The 20,000-nt window shown below is 35.8% G+C and overlaps 2 protein-coding genes across 2 annotated transcripts in view; one reads left to right on the forward strand and one right to left on the reverse strand.

Moving 5' to 3' along the window:
* LOC122259334 (metallophosphoesterase MPPED2) overlaps positions 1 to 4,741 on the forward strand; it is a 6,857-nt gene extending 2,116 nt beyond the window's left edge. Inside the window, exons 2-6 of the mRNA XM_043026059.2 lie at positions 375 to 497; positions 2,036 to 2,180; positions 2,294 to 2,462; positions 2,765 to 2,991; positions 3,866 to 4,741. Of these exons, the coding sequence (XP_042881993.1) occupies positions 378 to 497; positions 2,036 to 2,180; positions 2,294 to 2,462; positions 2,765 to 2,991; positions 3,866 to 4,008 (804 nt within the window). The 5' untranslated portion in view covers positions 375 to 377 and the 3' untranslated portion in view covers positions 4,009 to 4,741. The remainder of the gene's footprint in view (positions 1 to 374; positions 498 to 2,035; positions 2,181 to 2,293; positions 2,463 to 2,764; positions 2,992 to 3,865) is intronic.
* Positions 4,742 to 4,978: 237 nt separating this feature from the next.
* LOC122260751 (uncharacterized) overlaps positions 4,979 to 20,000 on the reverse strand; it is a 66,668-nt gene continuing 51,646 nt past the window's right edge. The window contains exons 17-24 of the mRNA XM_086535764.1: positions 17,285 to 17,342; positions 14,304 to 16,387; positions 13,861 to 14,202; positions 13,445 to 13,502; positions 13,131 to 13,285; positions 12,788 to 12,883; positions 9,046 to 9,099; positions 4,979 to 7,758 (exon numbers count right to left, since the gene is read on the reverse strand). Coding sequence (XP_086391890.1) covers positions 5,851 to 7,758; positions 9,046 to 9,099; positions 12,788 to 12,883; positions 13,131 to 13,285; positions 13,445 to 13,502; positions 13,861 to 14,202; positions 14,304 to 16,387; positions 17,285 to 17,342 — 4,755 coding nt within the window. The 3' untranslated portion in view covers positions 4,979 to 5,850. The remainder of the gene's footprint in view (positions 7,759 to 9,045; positions 9,100 to 12,787; positions 12,884 to 13,130; positions 13,286 to 13,444; positions 13,503 to 13,860; positions 14,203 to 14,303; positions 16,388 to 17,284; positions 17,343 to 20,000) is intronic.

The raw sequence follows: 20,000 nt of genomic DNA on the forward strand, positions 1-20,000 counted from the left end.
TGCGTGCATATATATGTATATATATATATATATATATATATATATATATATATATATATATATATATATAAAATTTCTAATATATATAAAATTTCTAATATATATATATATATATATATATATATATATATATATATATATATATATATATATATATATATATATATATATATATATATATATGTATGTGTATGTGTGTGTGTGTGTGTGTGTGTGTGTGTGTGTGTGTGTGTGTGTGTGTGTGTGTAGATAGATAATTAGATAAATAATTCATGTTTACACACACACACACATACACACGGACATTTTAATGCTAATGACACTTATTACAGCTGATATGGCCCATCTATCTAACTCGCGTCCATTTTCCACAGAACATGACGGATTCCATCGACTGGAGCATCGACCCAAATGCAGCTTGGAAACATTGGAAGGACAAGCTCACAGTGGACATCGTGGAGCCTCTTCCTCCCACAGCTCCGATCTCAGAGGATAAGGTCAGCTAACTCATATATGGTACTTCACTTACCTAAGGAAGAACTAGAAAGTGAATGAACTGTAAGGGAAAGTTGTTAAAATCGAATGAATTAGAAGAGTCTATAAGCACCATTTTAAACCTAATCTGATCCTGAAATACAAAAGTATGAAATTCATTAAGATTCTATTGTTGAACGATTAGTGTTTTTTTTATTGCAACTCTAGTAACATTATTTAGTCTTGTGTTGTATGTTATGGACCAGTGAAGGATTTAACAAGCCTCCTCTATCAGCTTGGGTTTCACAATATGGAATTGGGCACTTTCTGTATGGCAGCATATGATGTGGACAGCAAGTGCTAGACAGAACAAATATAAAGATAGCGTTATTAACATTTGTAACCAGCAGGTCGCTCTTTAGCAAAGTGAGCAAGAATACGGCAATTGACGTATTTCATATGCCATTAGCTTGCACCGGTACGCCATCCCAGCATCGTAATTATTGACTAAAGAGAGGCAGAGGTGGTAACCTATAGATGTAGTGTAGGCTGCCCCAGGGCATCGGGGTCCAAAGTAGGAAAGGGAGCAGAAAAAAAGGAAATCTCAGATCACGAGGGAATGCCTGCTTCACAATATTGAGTAGATATAATAAACTAATTCATAACAATCAGTGGTTTAGACGATGAACTGAAGGAAGGCCAGTGACGAGATGCCAGATGAATGGAAAGAAGTCTACACATCTGTAGTGCAAGACGAGACAGGGCACGTTTACACAGGGTGCACAAAGTCAGAGTGGAGTTCTCTCCAGGAAAAGAAGAAATGTGGATAGCGTGGTCAGTTCAGAGGGACGAGGTCCAAACAACACCTTGCTTCACTTCCTCCTTTCCTGGAACTAGACAGGATGATTTCGAGGCCTTTTAGAAAATCGTTTTTTTTTTTAGATTGTGATTGATGTAGAGACATTATTGTGGGGTGTAAAAGAGGATATTGACAGGGGGGCATGGCAGCATGCTTCCCTCTTCCACCCTATAGATCCGCCTCTTATTGTAGTACTCAGTGGTGCCAAGTGTGGTAACTCTAGACTCTAGGGTCTAGAGGAAAAGCCAAGAAAAGGAATATTTTCTACAGGCCTGTAGGTTTGAGGATGACTTTGAGGTCTTTAAATAAAAGGAGAATCGCAGCATTCAAGGTTCCCTTAAACCAGCTCCTGCTTCTACAGCCAGAGAGAATGGGAGTGAGAAGGAAGGGACAGTGGCAAGCGATATCATCAAAGGAGTTTTATAAAGAGGGGAGAAAATCATGAGGGTATCGTAGTGAACAAGGATATGAAAACATTGAAAGTGGATGAAGTAACGTGAAAGAAAGAATTAAGAAAGAAACAGTAAGGGGCTTAAGCGTTGGTACTGATGACACTAATTTTGTTTTGTCATGTCTAAGAATTATGTAATTTGTTACAGATTCAGCTCAATGTCAAGGCAATGAAGAGCAATTCCATTATTTCCATTTCCATGTTATCCTTTCCATTTAGAGACTAATCATATTCTTGTCCTATATCCACAGGTGAGATTTGTGTGCGTGAGTGATACTCATGTCAAGACAGATGGCATGACTCACCCAATGCCAGACGGCGACGTATTACTACATTCAGGCGACTTTACCTACACGGGGTCTCTCTCAGAGGCAAAAGATTTCAATGCTTGGTTAGGTAAGTTTGTACGTGAAGGATAGTGATACACAGGGATAAGTACAGTAATTACGAGAATATGTCTCACGAGTTGCTCTTGGATATTTCAGTTATATGACTTTTTTCCCCTCAAGGTACACTGCCATATAAGCACAAAATCGTGATCGCAGGGAATCATGAAGTTATTCTAGACGAGGATATGTGTAGGAAACCACTCCCCGCTCAGGAGGTCATCACCAATGCCACGTACCTTCAAGATTCCTCTACTACCGTGTATGGTTTTAAGGTCTATGGCGCACCCTGGTGAGTGTTAGCTAGGCAGCCGTGTGACACTGTCTTTTACAACTGATTAGAGTTTAAATGATCAATAAATTGGTAGTTTCTGTTCGCAATTACTTGGCAGATTTTGTAATGGCTGTATGTGGCCTAGACAGTTTACCTGACCAATTCTTATTAATGTTAGAACATTCACTTCTCCATTTGCCAGAACGCTTAAATACCATATGACTGGTAGATTTTGCGAAGGCTGTATTTGACCTTGACAACTTTGACCTTACATTTCTCTTTCTATTTGTCTGAACATTCCGTACTATATTTTTTTTCAGGACGCCCGAGTACCATGTTATGGCCTTCAATTTAACGCGAGGTGAACCTCTTCGAGAGAAATGGAGGAAGATTCCTGAAGATGTGGACTTGTTAATGACCCACGGACCGCCCTTGGGCCACGGTGACCTTACCTGGAGAGGCGACCGAGCGGGATGTGTTGACCTAATGCAAACCTTGCTAGGCAAAATTAATCCAAAATATCATATATACGGACACATACACGAAGGTAAGCTTGCAACTGTGTTCTCTCTCTCTCTCTCTCTTTCTCTCTCTGTCTCTCTGTCTCTCTGTCTCTCTGTCTGTCTCTCTCTCTCTCTCTCTCTCTCTCTCTCTCTCTCTCTCTCTCTCTCTCTCTCTCTCTCTCTCTCTCTCTCTCTCTCTCTCCCTCCCTCTCCCTCTCTCCCTCTCTCTCTGTAGAAGTCTGGGTGACGACCGCTACAAGAATAATGGTATCCTGGGGCTTAGCGGCATGAAGAAGATAGCCGAAGTAGTTTTTTAATTTGTTGCTTTAGATTTAACATAGTAAGTTGTAGTGAGGGTTTCTCCTCCTTCGAGGGACGAAGTGTTGCTCTTATGATCTTTGAGAAAAGACTAGTATAATGTATGATTTGTCTGAGGATATGTGTGAATCACATGTGTAGTATGGGACAATGTTATGTGAAGAAGAAAGTTTTGTATGTGTGCTTAACTCATGCGAAGGGAAAGACAAAACAACAATGGTATGGCTGACGTGAGAGTTAGAGGGAGGCCAAGAAATAGGTGAGACAATGAACATACAATATGTATGTATGTATGTGTGTGGTAGATACATATGTAAATAATATTCAATTGAAACAATAACAGCAACATAAAATATAAAATACAAATGGATATGACAAGGTGATATACACTCTGTCTCTCATTCTTGTTCTCTCTCTCTCTCTCTCTCTCTCTCTCTCTCTCTCTCTCTCTCTCTCTCTCTCTCTCTCTCTCTCTCTCTCTCTCTCTCTCTCTCTCTCTCTCTCTCTCTCTCTCTCTCTCTCTCTCTCTCTCTCTCTCTCTCTCTCTCTCTCTCTCTCCCTCACTTTTTATCACGCTTTCTCTCTCTTCTTCCCTCCCAGGCTATGGGATGACCACGAACGGACGTACGATTTTCATCAACGCTTCCACGTGTGACCGTTTCTACAAGCCTGTGAACCCACCTATAGTCTTCGACCTCGCGCTTCCGCCAGGAGTCTCGAAGTCCTCGGCGGAATCAGGCTAAGGAGAAGAAAGAAGAAAGGATCTGAGATGAGTGAGGAAGCAAGAAGCTCCAGATAAAGGAGGAAGAAAGTGAGAGAAAAAGGAAGGACGATGATAGAACGGGAGGCAGTGCCAGCTAGGAATTTTGGCTTGGCGGAAAGGGGAAGGGACTTACCGTTTGGTATTATTATTTTCATGTTAAAATGGTATTTCCAACCAGGGGCTTGCTCTCGCTAAGGGTATTGTTTTGTGACAGTTTGAAACGATATTTTGAAAAGTCATGTATCAGGATGGAAATTTTGAAATATCAGAAATGTGACATGTTAAATGTGATAATATAGTCTTGATTGAATATATTTTTGTACTGACTTTAGATATACAAATATTACCAAATGGCGAGGATAAATTTCAAGATCTCTTTCCGAGTCATAATTGCTCATTATGAAGTGTTTCGACGGTAAACTCTTAAGCCATTTTACTATCAGCTTGTGATATGTACTATATACAGTATAAGCCCTATATAGGGCACCTAGCACATCATAGTAAGACTTCATATTGTTCGGAGAGTTCTGGATCTCTTCATCTGAACGACTTGTTAATTTTTAAAATCATACTTATATAATACCAAAAAATATGCTAATCACATTTATTAATGCGTGAAAATAACGCTGAAACTGGGGATGAAATACACACGTTTGGCAGATTGGTCTTTTTGGTACCAATATATTACTTTATGAATAAATAATGTATTTTTTGCTTATATTTTAATTTCTGTAAACATGCCTACCTTATATAAATTTCATACGAAACCTACCTCTCAACATTTTTTTTTATTATGAAGAAAGTCTCGTCCAGATTAGGCTACTTATATGGTACAAAATTCAGCCTTGATCATCACAGACTAAAAGAGAGAGAGAGAGTGTGATGGGTGTCTTAGTCTATTGGAACTAATAACCCACCACAAATAGGGTAGTGACACAGGGTTTGTATAATTCAGGTTTATTCCATAACGCAGATAGTCTGACATTATGGTACACAATAGATTTATACACTACAGCACAATGATCACAGCAATAAGCACTAACCCAACACGTATAAACAGGCGGAGAAATCAGGCGTCACCGGTAGCGTAGTCGATTTTGTTTCCAAGTCTAAGAAGTGATGTGCAAGATCCAACCAGTGTAACTTCGGCAAACATGACATTTGTTGACAAAATCTTCGTGGCTGCACGTAGGTGTTCGTTTAAATCGATACAATAAAGAAGCCTCTACAACAAAGAACCCATTTAGAATAATTAGTTACACCAGGAAGACCTTCACAATTAAGCTCAAATGTTCTGCTGATGTCAGTTCTATCGACAATTCCAGACTGTTGAAATACCCCCGGCTCCGCTTAGTACAGTTTTGTTCCTTTTACACAAGGCAAACTCCTGTGCTGCTAACCCTATAAGGCGAAAAAAACGGTTCTCACGTTCTTGGTATGTATGCAAGTTCAAGCTAGCTTTTAATCGCTAAATTGACGATTGATATAAGAGTATACCATATCAATTTCTACAAGATGGACGAAACCACAATGTATCGAAAAGCAAGAGGTTTCGGACCCCTTCTTTCAAAACTCCTTTTCAATTTCAGGTAGCTTGCTACTCTTACCTTTTCACCAACTGAGGACTCTGAAGTACCCCTTAAACGGATGGAGTACCGAAAAGATTAAAAGAAAAGAAAAAAAAAAGAAGAAAATTGTAAAATTTATGAAAATCTTATACTAATAAACAACCCATTGAAATATTTGTGTTACATAGTATTGTTCATTTAAATCATAAAAAGCATTTTCATAATCTGTATGTGTAACAACATGGTCCTTGAGCCTAGTATTCACTTACTCCATGAAAGCCAGGTTTCGGAGTGAAAAATGAAACAATGTTTGGTGCTCCATACCCTATACATGAGGGTTGTGTGCTGCCTGCAAAGTAAGCTTCTATTTTCGCAGGTCCTTTTCTACCCTTTTCGCACATGCGTTCAAAGACTGACCTTATCCTTTTTTCTAAGCGGTCTGTCCAGTAGTAACTATGGTCTCTGAATTCTTCCAGCTCCAAGAAAAATGTGTTTTTTAAGATAAATCCCTTTGGCGAAGGGATTTTGAAGAATATCTTATCAAAATACTTGAATCTGCTCTGGATATCTCTTGGTGCCCACTTTTCTACTTTGAGGGAACTTAGAACCATCTTACAGGCCAGGAACACTCGCCGCTGGTCAGGAGTCAGATTCTTCATGATTTCGTTTTCCGCCTGTGCGAAGGAGAACCTCCACTCACCGTTGCCAATACTGTTGATATAAACTGACTTAATGTGAGGCGGTGTAAGAGGTGGCCTAGGCAGATCTGCTGGCCAGGGAGCTTCCATAGTGGGCACAATGTCCACATCCACCAGCAGTAAAGGGAACTCTTTGCCTGTCCAAACAAGGGTGAGCCCCACTCCAACTTGAGTTCTTTTAATCCCAGGTGGAATAATTGTCATTCTTTCGTCGTCAGGTTCAAATTCTGAGATGCATTCCTTAACCATATTGTAAAATGTATCTAAGAAGTTATTTCCATTAAGAAGGCTTGCGATGTTATTGTTGCTTGATGACACATTAATTTTTGTTTTGCAGCCACTAGCATTGCGTCCCATATTTCCCAGTGACAGTTGAAGGTCTCCATTAGGACAGCCCTTAATACTACTTAAAATAATATTACAGTCAAATTCGTCTGGACAAAAAAGCCTTACGTTGTCTGCCGAACTTCCTAGCATAAGAAGATCCCCACTGAACATAGGATTTTTCTTTGCAATTAAATTTGTTACAATGTCTACCAAGTTAGATACAGCTGCTTGTATGTCTTTAGATTCTCCTCTTGAATAATTGACATGGACTTTAGCTATTGCTCTACCTATGCCATTCACTTGCCATTTTTTCTTCATTTCTTTCAAAAGAATATTTATTCTCTGAGGACCAGTATTGTTTTTTTGTATGTCTATGTTCTCTAGAGATTTCAAGTCCAAATCATACAGTTTCAGGTAGTTTCTGTAACCATCTAGAAGGTCTATTGCTGTTAATCCATTTCTGTTTCTGTTTACCTGATTTGTCTTTAAAAAGTCCCCCAAGTCCTTGTAGCCATGCATGCAAGCATAGTGTGCAGGTGTGTTGCCGAAACGATCCTTTGCATTAATCGAAGCTCCGTGACTGACAAGGTATCTGGCTGCAGACTCGTTATTCTTCAGAGCAGCGTAATGCAAAGGCGATGCTTGACATACTCCGATGACGCTATCAACCTTTTGTTTTCCCACGTGCACCAAAAGGTAGAGAAACAGTGAAAAATCCTTTTCACAAGAGAGAATTGTTGCTTTTTCTAAAGTCTCGACAAATATGTTCTGTTCAAACTTCATCAGACATTTTGATGTTTTTTCAGTAATCAGCTTGATAAGTTCATCGAAAATGACATCCCTCAAACTATTTACTGATTCCTCATCCTCACAGTCTTTTGTATCCTGATTATTGGTGACTTGTACCAGTTTTTCCATCCAGTCATCACTATCAGATAACTCCTTTTTCAACCACCAGAAGGCTGTCTTCCAACACAGTGCATCACGGCCTTTGTCTGTTTGTGAAGAGTATGCACAATACAGTGACAGGAGAAGGAAAACAAACTGCCGGGCTTCCTGTTTCTGTGTAGGATCTCGAGCCTTTTCTGATTCATCATTCAAACGCCGACATTCTCTCGCCAAAGTAGCCTGCAGAAGAAATTCAAATATCAAAAGTTAGATGCATATATATACATATATATATATATATATATATATATAAATAAATAAATATATATATATATATATATATATATATATATATATATATATATATGGATATTTATATACATATATACATATATATATACATATATATGTATATATCTATATATATGTATATATATATTTATATATATGTATATGTATATGTATATATATATAAATATATATATATATATATATATATATATATATATATATATATATGGATATTTATATACATATGTATATATATATATATGCATACATACCTATACATGTATATATAAATGGATATGTATATATATATTTATATATATGTATATATATACATAGATATATATATATATATATATATGTATGTCTATATATATTTGTGTATATATGAATATGTATATATGCATATAAATTACATATATATTACATATATATGTATATATATACGTATAAATTATATATATATATATATATATATATATATATATATATATATATATATATGTGTATATATATATGCATATATACATACGTATATATGTATATATATATATACATATATACATACATATATATGTATATATGACATATGTATATATATATATATATATATAAACATACATATTTGTATACATACACATACATGTATGTATCCATATATAAGGATATATATATATATATATATATATATGTAGATAGGAAAAATAGATAGACACACACACATATATATATATTTATATATATACACAGATGGATACACAGGCACACGCATATATACCTGCAAACATACATGTATATTAGATATTTATGTATATATATATTTATATATATGTATATATATATATGTATGTATGTATGCATGTATATATATATATATATATATATATATATATATATATGTATATATATTTATATGCATATACATATACATGTATATATGTATGTATATATATATATATATATATATATCTATATATATATATATATATATACATATGTACACACACACGTGTATGTACAAATATGCACATATGCATACATATATACATGTGTATATATATAAATATATATATATATACACACATGTATATATATATATTAATTTATATGGATATAGATATATATATATCAAAGAACAATTTGTATAGATATGAAAGGAATTACAAAACTAATAATTATAATCAACATCAAAGAACAATGTCTCGCTATGCGCGCGCTTCACATGACCTAACCAATGACCCTTCTAACCGTCTCCAAATTCCAGAACCAACCCTGAGACCCTGGGGCTGGATACTCAAAACTCTGGCAGTTTAAGACGTCACAGCGGGTTACGCTCTCGTAAGGTACGATGTCCCTACGAGGTCGCAAATCTCCCATACTCAGAGAAAAAATAAAATATCGTAACCGAAAGAAAACCTCATAACCGTAGTTCGATGGGATACCCTCAGATGGCGGGACCATTTCGAATTGACCAATCAACAGTCAGCCCTTTAGACGTAACTACCAATTGGAGGCCACGGTCATTGGGGGGAGGAGCGAGCGAAAGAGAGAGAGGGAGTGGGAAAGAGAGCGAGAGTGAGATATAGATGATTATAAAAACAGAGAGATGGATATTTGAACGGACAAATTGACAGAGAGATACAGATATATATTTATGAGTGTATATATATATATATGAATATATATATGCATGTATATATATATATATATATATATATATATATATATATATATATATATATATATATATATATATGAATATATATATGCATGTATATATAAATGCATATGTATGTTTGTATATGATAAATACATATATACATACATACATACATACATATATATATATATATGTATATACACCTTTGTCTATGACAAGACACCTTCATTTCCCAAAACTCTATAGTGTATTCAATATGTATTCTCGTCACCTCCACTGGGTAAACGACGAGCGCATTTTATAATTGCTTATTATCTTCTTTATATCTAGTGGCTAGGGAGAATGGAGGTATTTGTGATACAGAGATACAATATAAATTGATATGACGCCTTATACTGTGTCTGGGACAGTCAGTAATACATAATCTATACAAATCTCGTTTGCACAAGTCGGAACTAGCACGACTTATTTCCGGGTTCACACCGTTACGAGTGCTCGGGACCACCCTTAAGTTACGAGGTGCTGTGACGTCACGCGGGGACGACGCGGATCGCTGTTCATTTTTCAGTCTTCAATGCGAAGAAAGTTGTTGCAGGTGTGATTTAATAGTATTCCAGCTAAAATGAGTGATAGTAGTGACGAAGAAGCTCTTGTGTTAGCCCTTGCATTAGCAGCTGTAGAGGAGGAAGAAGAAGAAGAAGAAAAAAAAAAGCAGTGGATTCATCATATATGTGCTTCTAGAGAACACGAAGGCCATCTTACGCCATCGTAATAATACTGATGACTTATATCATATAAAATTTCGTATTGACACACGTAATTAATAAGTTTTTCATCCAAATTAACTGACATAATGACTGTACACGTGTCTACAAGGTAGCATACAAAGCTGAACAGGCGCGGTCTCTCAGACGCATCGGAACTATCAGAAAAATATTCTTTCCAAGATATCCGAGGCGTTTCGATTCCGATCCGAGCAAGTGCGCGTTATCACGTTCAAATGTATGGTTTAGATTTTTTTCTGATGTTTCGTGTCCGTTCCGACGCGTCGTTTCCGAGCAGGTGCGCGACAAGCTTAAAGCTTGTCGCGCACCTGCTCGGATCGGAAACACCGCGGAAGCTTGCGAAGCCTCGGAACGGACACGACACGACGTTCAGCCCGCGCACCTAATCAGATGACATCGGAACGGAAACGACGCGAATGCTGTTCATTTCAGTGTATATCGGGCGAAGAAAGGTGTTCAGGTGTGATTTCATAGTATTCCAGCTAAAATGAGTGATAGTAGTGACAATGAAGCTCTTATGTTAGCCCTTGCATTAGCAGCTGCAGAGGAGGAAGGAAAAAAAATAATAAAAAGCAGTGGATTCATCATATATGTGTTTCTAGAGAACACGAAAGCCATCTTACGCCATCATAATAATACTGATGACTTATATCATATAAAATTTCGTATTGACACACGCAATTAATAAGTTTTTCATCCAAATTAACTGGCATAATGACTGTACACGTGTCCACCAGGCAGGATACAAAGCTGAGCCTCTCCCATCAGCCGTTCTGCGCAGGCGCGGTCTCTCAGACGCATCGGAACTATCAGAAAAATATTCTTTCCAAGATATCCGAGGCGTTTCGATTCCGATCCGAGGCGTCGTATCGTTTCCGATCCGAGCAAGTGCGCGTTAGCATGTTCAAATGTATGGTTTAGATTTTTTTCCGATGTTTCGTGTCCGTTACGACGCGTCGTTTCCGAGCAGGTGCGCGACAAGCTTAAACCGTCCCAGCGTGACGCCACAGCACCTCGTAACTTAAAGCTTGTCGCGCACCTGCTCGGATCGGAAACACCGCGGAAGCTTGCGAAGCCTCGGAACGGACACGACACGACATTCAGCCCGCGCACCTAATCAGATGACATCGGAACGGAAACGACGCAGATACTGTTCATTTCAGTGTACATCGGGCGAAGAAAGGTGATGCAGGTGTGATTTCATAGTATTCCAGCTAAAATGAGTGATAGCAGTGACGAAGAAGCATTAGCAGCTGCAGAGGAGGAAGAAGAAGAAAAAAAAAAGCAGGGGATTCATCATATATGTGATTCTAGAGAGCACGAAGGTCATCTTACGATCGTAATAATACTGATGACTTATATCATATAAAATTTCGTAATGACACACGTAATTAATAAGTTTTTCATCCAAATTAACTGATATAATGACTGTACACGTGTCCACAAGGCAGTATACAGCCGTTCTGCGCAGGCACGGTCTCTCAGACGCATCGGAACTATCAGAAAAATATTCTTTCCAAGATATCCGAGGCGTTTCGATTCCGATCCGAGCAAGTGCGCGTTATCACGTTCAAATGTATGGTTTAGATTTCTTTCTGATGTTTCGTGTCCGTTCCGACGCGTCGTTTCCGAGCAGGTGCGCGACAAGCTTAAGGGTGGTCCCGAGCACTCGTAACGGTGTGAACCCGGAAATAAGTCGTGCTAGTTCCGACTTGTGCAAACGAGATTTGTATAGATTATGTATTACTGACTGTCCCAGACACAGTATAAGGCGTCATATCAATTTATATTGTATCTATGTATCACAAATACCTCCATTCTCCCTAGCCACTTGATATAAAGAAGATAATAAGCAATTATAAAATGCGCTCGTCGTTTACCCTATGGAGACAATACATATTGAATACACTATAGAGCTTTGGGAAATGAAGGTGTCTTGTCATAGACAAAGGTGTATATATACATATATATATATATATATATATATGTATGTATGTATGTATTTATCATATACAAACATACATATACATTTATATATATATATATATATATATATATATATATATATATATATATATATATGCATATATATGCATATATATATACACTCATAAATATATATCTGTATCTCTATTTATCCATTCAAATATCCATCTATCTGTGTTTATAATCATCTATATCTCACTCTCGCTCTCTTTCCCACTCCCTCTCTCTCTTTCGCTCGCTCCTCCCCCTAATAACCGTGGCTTCCAATTGGTAGTTACGTCTAAAGGGCTGACTGTTGATTGGTCAATTCGAAATGGTCCCGCCATCTGAGGGTATCCCATCGAACTACGGTTATGAGGTTTTCTTTCGGTTACATTTTATTTTTTCTCTGAGTATGGGAGATTTGCGACCTCGTAGGAACATCGTACCTTACGAGAGCGTAACCCGCTGCGACGTCTTAAGCTTGTCGCGCACCTGCTGCTCGGAAACGACGCGTCGGAACGGACACGAAACATCAGAAAGAAATCTAAACCATACATTTGAACGTGATAACGCGCACTTGCTCGGATCGGAATCTAAAGACCTCGGATATCTTGGAAAGACTATTTTTCTGATAGTTCCGATGCGTCTGAGAGATCGCGCCTGCGCAGAACGGCTGATGGGAGAGGCTCAGTAGCTTTGTATACTGCCTTGTATCAGTATGTCAGTCAATTTGGATGAAAAACTTATTAATTACGTGTATCAATACGAAATTTTATGTGATATAAGTCATCAGTATTATTACGATGGTGTAAGATGGCCTTCATGTTCTCTAGAAGCACATATATGATGAATCCACTGTTTATTTTTTCTTCTTCGTCACTACTATCACTTATTTTAGCTGGAATACAATGAAATCAAACCTGCAACACATTTCTTCGCCCGATGTACACTGAAATGAACAGCATCCGCGTCGTTTCCGTTCCGATGTCATGTGTTTGGTGCGCGGGCTGAACGTCGTGTCGTGCCCGTTCCGAGGCTTCGTAAGCTTCCGCGATCCGAGCAGGTGCGCGACAAGCTTTAAACTGCCAGAGTTTTGAGTATCCGGCCCCAGGCCACAGACAAAAGTAGATATACTTAAGAGCATTAAAAAGAAAAAGTAGCAGTGGGCAGGTCATATATATCGGAGACAGGTGGTCAAAGAAAACAGAATGGGAATCATATGACACAAAGGAACCATGGGCAAGACCAGTTGCAGGATGGCGTGACACAATAACGAATTTCGCAGGAGTAAACTGGAATCAGAGGACACAAGTCCGGAATGACTGGAAAAGATTGAGAGAGGCCTACATCCTGCAGTGGAATGATGTAGGCTGACGATGATGATCATATATTGACATATACATGTATATATATATATATATATATATATATATATATATATATATATATGTATATATATGTATATATATGTATATATATATGTGGATGTGTATATACAAATATTTATATATATGCATAAACAAACATACACATGCATATATATATATATATATATATATATATATACATACATATATATATATATATATATATATATATATATATATATATATATATATATATAAAACATCATAACGGTAAAAATCGTGCGTTCAATAGTGAGTACTCTACCGTTTCTTTATTTTTCGCCTTAGCTGAAATAATTTCTGCGGCCTCCAGATGCCCTTTCTGCCTGGCCAGGTCCGCGGGCGTCTCGCCGTCGTGGGTGCGGGCGGTGGGCAGGGCACCGCGCTCCAGCAGAACCCGGATCTTGCGTCGGTCGTTCTGTTCCGCAGCCACGTGGAGCAGCGTCCGGCCCCGCTCGTCTTGGTAATGCAGGTCGCAGACGCCGAAGTCAATGGCAGTGGCTAAGGCTGTCGACTTCGTGTTCTTGTCCTCGCAGTAAGTGTGGTAGAATTCTCCGCACTGACTGTACTTGGACATACAAATGTTCTGAAAAGAAAATAAACGATTGTATATTGTATTTAATTATATTTCCGGATATATTTCACTCTCATTACAAGTCATGATCACCTACGGAGGCGAGTCATTACCTTTAAGTGTATTTGATCTTGCAAGAAATCTTCACTTGCATTCTTGTTGAGCCACCAGGCTGTGTGGACGTGACCGCGGATGAGAGCTGTGTCTTCTGCTCTCAAGTTTTCCTCGTCACGTATGCTGACAAGACTATCTTGTAGTTCAACAAGTTTCTGGACAGTGGATAGCCTTCCGTAGAAGGAAGCCTTATGAAGGACTGAGAGCCCCAAGTCTGTCCGAATGCTCAGGTCTGCTCTTTCATTCACAAGCAACTCAACAACCGACGTATGTCCATTAAGAGCGGCATAATGTACAGGTGTGTTATTTCGCTCATCTCTCACATTAGGATCGGCTCCATGAAAGACCAACAGTTTGACGAGAGTCGCATAACCTCTGAGAGCAGCATAATGCAAAGCTGTGTGGTGGGTGGGCGTTTCACTCTTGGAGTCTGCATTTTTCATTAGCAGCAACTGCACAATTTCTATATGGCCTGCCAATGATGCACAATGAAGGGGCGTGTTACCCTCAGGCGAAATAGTTTCAGGGTTTCTTAGAACATTTAACATAGGCTTTTCCTCACCACACCTTGCATATGCAAGAAGTGTTTCATTCGTCGCACTTGGTTTGTTTATGTCAACACCTTCCCACTCAGATAATAATTTCACAACATCGATCTTTCCACTTAATGCAGCAAGATGGAATGGGGTGTCACCGGCCTCATTCGAGAGGTTTAGGTCACATTTTTTGTCTAGGAACAGCTGTACAACTTCTGTGTGTCCTTCTTTGGCTGCGTAATGGAGTGGAGTGTTATTGCTGCTAGTAAGAGCAGAGGGGTCTTCGCCATTGTTTAGCGATATAACCACCTCGTCTGAGAGTCCTCTCTCTGCCGCTTTGTGAATATCTTTCATGCCCTTCGAATCCAAAATGGATTCTTTATTTTCAGTCTTCTCTATAACTTGTATTAATGGGCATTTGGGCGGTGATGCACTCTTGTGGTTTTTCTCTACTGGAGTAGACAAAGGACTATTTGATTTACTAGAAGTATGCTTTTCCTTGTAGTTTACATGGGCAGCATTATCATCTATCCTCTCAACACGTTCTGCCACTATTGGACCACTGAATGGTGATATATCCCTGCTAGATTCCCTTTCTGGACAAGATGTTGCATTGTTTTTTTGTTTTTTATCAGTTGATTCCACTTTTGGATATGACCCTGCATCTTCATTTGGTTTTCCATCAATTAAATCTATTTTGTGAGCAACAGGAACAGCATCGGTTGCTTTCTCATCTGGATATGGCCCTGCATCTTCACTTGGTTCATCCTCAATTGGTTGTACTTTGTGAGCAATAGGCACAGCATTGCTTGCTTTCTCATCTGGATATGGCCCTGCATCTTCACTTGGTTCATCCTCAATTGGTTGTACTTTGTGAGCAACAGGAACAGCATTGGTTGCTTTCTCATCTGGATATGGCCCTGCATCTTCACTTGGTTCATCCTCAATTGGTTCTACTTTGTGAGCAACAGGAACAGCATTGGTTGCTTTCTCATCTGGATATGGCCCTGCATCTTCACTTGGTTCATCCTCAATTGGTTCTACTTTGTGAGCAATAGGCATAGCATTGCTTGCTTTCTCATCTGGATATGGCCCTGCATCTTCACTTGGTTCATCCTCAATTGGTTCTACTTTGTGAGCAATAGGCACAGCATTGGTTGCTTTCTCATCTGGATATGGCCCTGCATCTTCACTTGGTTCATCCTCAATTGGTTCTACTTTGTGAGCAATAGGCACAGCATTGGTTGCTTTCTCATCTGGATTAGGCCCTGCATCCTCATTTGGTTCATCCTCAATTGGTTGTACTTTGTGAGCAATAGGCACAGCATTGTTTGCTTTCTCATCTGGATTAGGCCCTGCATCTTCATTTGGTTTTCCATTAGTTGATTCTACTTTGTAAGTTACAGGCACAGCATTGCTTTCTTTCTCATCTGGATTAGGCCCTGCATCCTCATTTGGTTTACCATCATCTGACTCTGTCTTGTGGTTTACATGGACAGCGTTATTTTCCGTCCCATCGGTGACTTCAGTCTCGGGTGAAAAGGCATCTGAAAGTAAGAATACATTAGTTAGCGCAAATAAATGTTTACCTCAGTATATATATATATATATATATATATATATATATATATATATATATATATGTATGTATATATATATACATATATAATATACATATATTATATATATATATATACATATATATAATATACATATTATATATATATATATATATATATATATATATATATATATATATATATATATATATATATGTATGTATATATGCATATGTATTCATTAATTTATATATGAACACACATACATACATATATCTATCTATCTATCTATCTACATATACATATACATATATGCGTGCGTGTGTGCATGTTTGTGTGTGTGCGGAAGCATAGATATAGATATGAGTGTATATAGACACACACATATATGTATATATATATATATATATATATATATATATATATATGTGCATATATATATATATATATATATATATATATATATATATACATATATACATACATAGATATATATACACATATATGAAGATTTGTAAGTAAGAATATATATATATATATACATATATATATGTATATACAGATACATATACATACATACATACATACACACACACACACACACACACACACACACACACACACACACACACACACACACACACACACATATATATATATATATATATATATATATATATATATATATATATATATATATATATATGTACATACACATGTACATACACATACACACACACACACGGACATAAGTATATTGTCATAGTATTAATATATATATATATATATATATATATATATATATATATATATATATATATATATATATATATGACTAAATGTAAATTCCTAGTGTGAATTACATGACTCTAAAAATCAACTTACTGTTGAGTTGTGGTGACGCATCATCAACATTTTCCCTTAGAATTCTGAAGATAGCTTCCTGAAATATAAAAATGTCATAATGTGATTTGGATATATTTTTTTCCATTTTTAAAACAGCTTTGAATCTTATTCCACATTCACATATGTATATATAAATATACATATGTATATATGTGTGTATATGCATACATCTATATGTATATACATACATATATATACAAATATACATACATACATATATATACAAATATACATATATATATATATATATATATATATACAATTATATATATATATATATGTATATATAAATATATATTCATATATATGTATTCATATATATCTATACATACATACATACATACATATATATATATATATATATATATATATATATATATATATATATATATATATATATATGTATGTATATTAGGGTGGATCAAAAAATCCGACATTAATATTTTAAATTGTAAGAGTGTGGAAAATATGGGGGATGTTGATCGTAACTTGCAGCAAAAGAAATTAGATTTGTGAATAGATATCTTTAGGTGCCTCAAAGCCATCAAATATAATGAATAATTGATAAAACTTGCATATTCCTTTATGTATAATGAATAGCTGCCTAAAGATATTTTAAATTGTAATAGTGTGGGAAATATAGGGGATTATAATAGTTGTTTGCAGCAAAAAAAACAACAACAACAACTTGTGAATAAATATCTTCAGGTGCCCCAAAGTCATTTAATATATAGCAAAATTCATTGAAAGTGGCATATTTCTTCATGTATAGTAACTAATGCCCAAAGTACATAAACTGACAAGTGTGTCAGAAAATTTATATATATATATATATATATATATATATATATATATATATTTATACATATATATGTATATATATATATATATATATATATATATATATTATATATATATATATATATATATATATATATATTAGTTAGTGCTTAAAACATAGTTTTCAATGGGAAACAGCTTTAGGGAAATTGGATTTTTTTTTTCCATTTTTAAAACAGCTTTGAATCTTATTCCACATTCACATATGTATATATAAATATACATATGTATATATGTGTGTATATACATACATATATATACAAATATACATACATACATATATATACAAATATACATACATATATATATAATTATATATATATATATATACAATTATATATATATATATATATATGTATATATAAATATATTTTCATATATATGTATTCATATATATCTATACATACATACATACATACATATATATATATATATATATATATATATATATATATATATATATATACATATATATATATGTATATATATGTATGTATATTAGGGTGGATCAAAAAATCCGACATTAATATTTTAAATTGTAAGAGTGTGGAAAATATGGGGGATGTTGATCGTAACTTGCAGCAAAAGAAATTAGATTTGTGAATAGATATCTTTAGGTGCCTCAAAGCCATCAAATATAATGCATAATTGATAAAACTTGCATATTCCTTTATGTATAATGAATAGCTGCCTAAAGATATTTTAAATTGTAATAGTGTGGGAAATATAGGGGATTATAATAGTTGTTTGCAGCAAAAAAAAACAACAACAACAACTTGTGAATAAATATCTTCAGGTGCCCCAAAGTCATTTAATATATAGCAAAATTCATTGAAAGTGGCATATTTCTTCATGTATAGTAACTAATGCCCAAAGTACATAAACTGACAAGTGTGTCAGAAAATTTATATATATATATATTTATATATATTTATACATATATATGTATATATATATATATATATATATATATATATATATATATATATATATATATATATATATATATATATATATATATATATATATATATATATATATATATATATATATATATATATATATTAGTTAGTGCTTAAAACATAGTTTTCAATGGGAAACAGCTTTAGGAAAATGTAGTGATTGCACCATGTTACATCAGGCTTACCCATCCTGCTCTGATTCAGGCTTCCCTGACTCTTCTTGCCCAGTACTGAGCCTTACTTCGTACTGTATAGATATCTTTACTGTGTGTGCCTATTAATGCTAAATCATAGCCCAAATTAGCATATTTTTGGCTCCAGACTTATAAGACAACATGGCTAAGACACATACAACTAGATCAGCAGATGAGTGCCCCATTTTTGGACATGGGGAAGATTTATGGCATCGAGTATTACCAACTTACGAGACAGTAATGAGATGTTATATATTTGTGAGAAATGATCTGAAGAAGAGCACAAATAAGGATCCCTCATTCTCAGAAACTGCTGACAAGGTTGTAGAAAGGCTAAAGGTAGTTTGGAAAAACACACCTATTCCAACTTTGTCAAATCAACGGATTGAACAAATGCTAAAATGTTACGATGCAAAGTATCGCAACATAAAGGCAGAAGTGACTCAAGCTTACAGGGCAAAACTTGAAGCATTCAAGTTAGAAGCACAGAACAAATTGTTTGACATTGTAGCATGTAAATGTAAACTACCATCAAACTGTGCTTGTCCCAAAGAAAGAAAAGTTCCAAAGGAAGAGCATATTTTCCTGTTAGATCAGAGAAGTGGAGAGAATAATTAAAAAAGTCAGTGATGCTTCATTGAAGGTGTGTGGGCATGAGGCACGACATGGATATATACGATCAAGACTTGCATCACGTGC

Source organism: Penaeus japonicus, unplaced genomic scaffold (assembly GCF_977035675.1).
Source record: "Penaeus japonicus unplaced genomic scaffold, GWHDUDI00000001_assembly GWHDUDI00000004, whole genome shotgun sequence".
Lineage (NCBI taxonomy): Eukaryota > Metazoa > Arthropoda > Malacostraca > Decapoda > Penaeidae > Penaeus > Penaeus japonicus.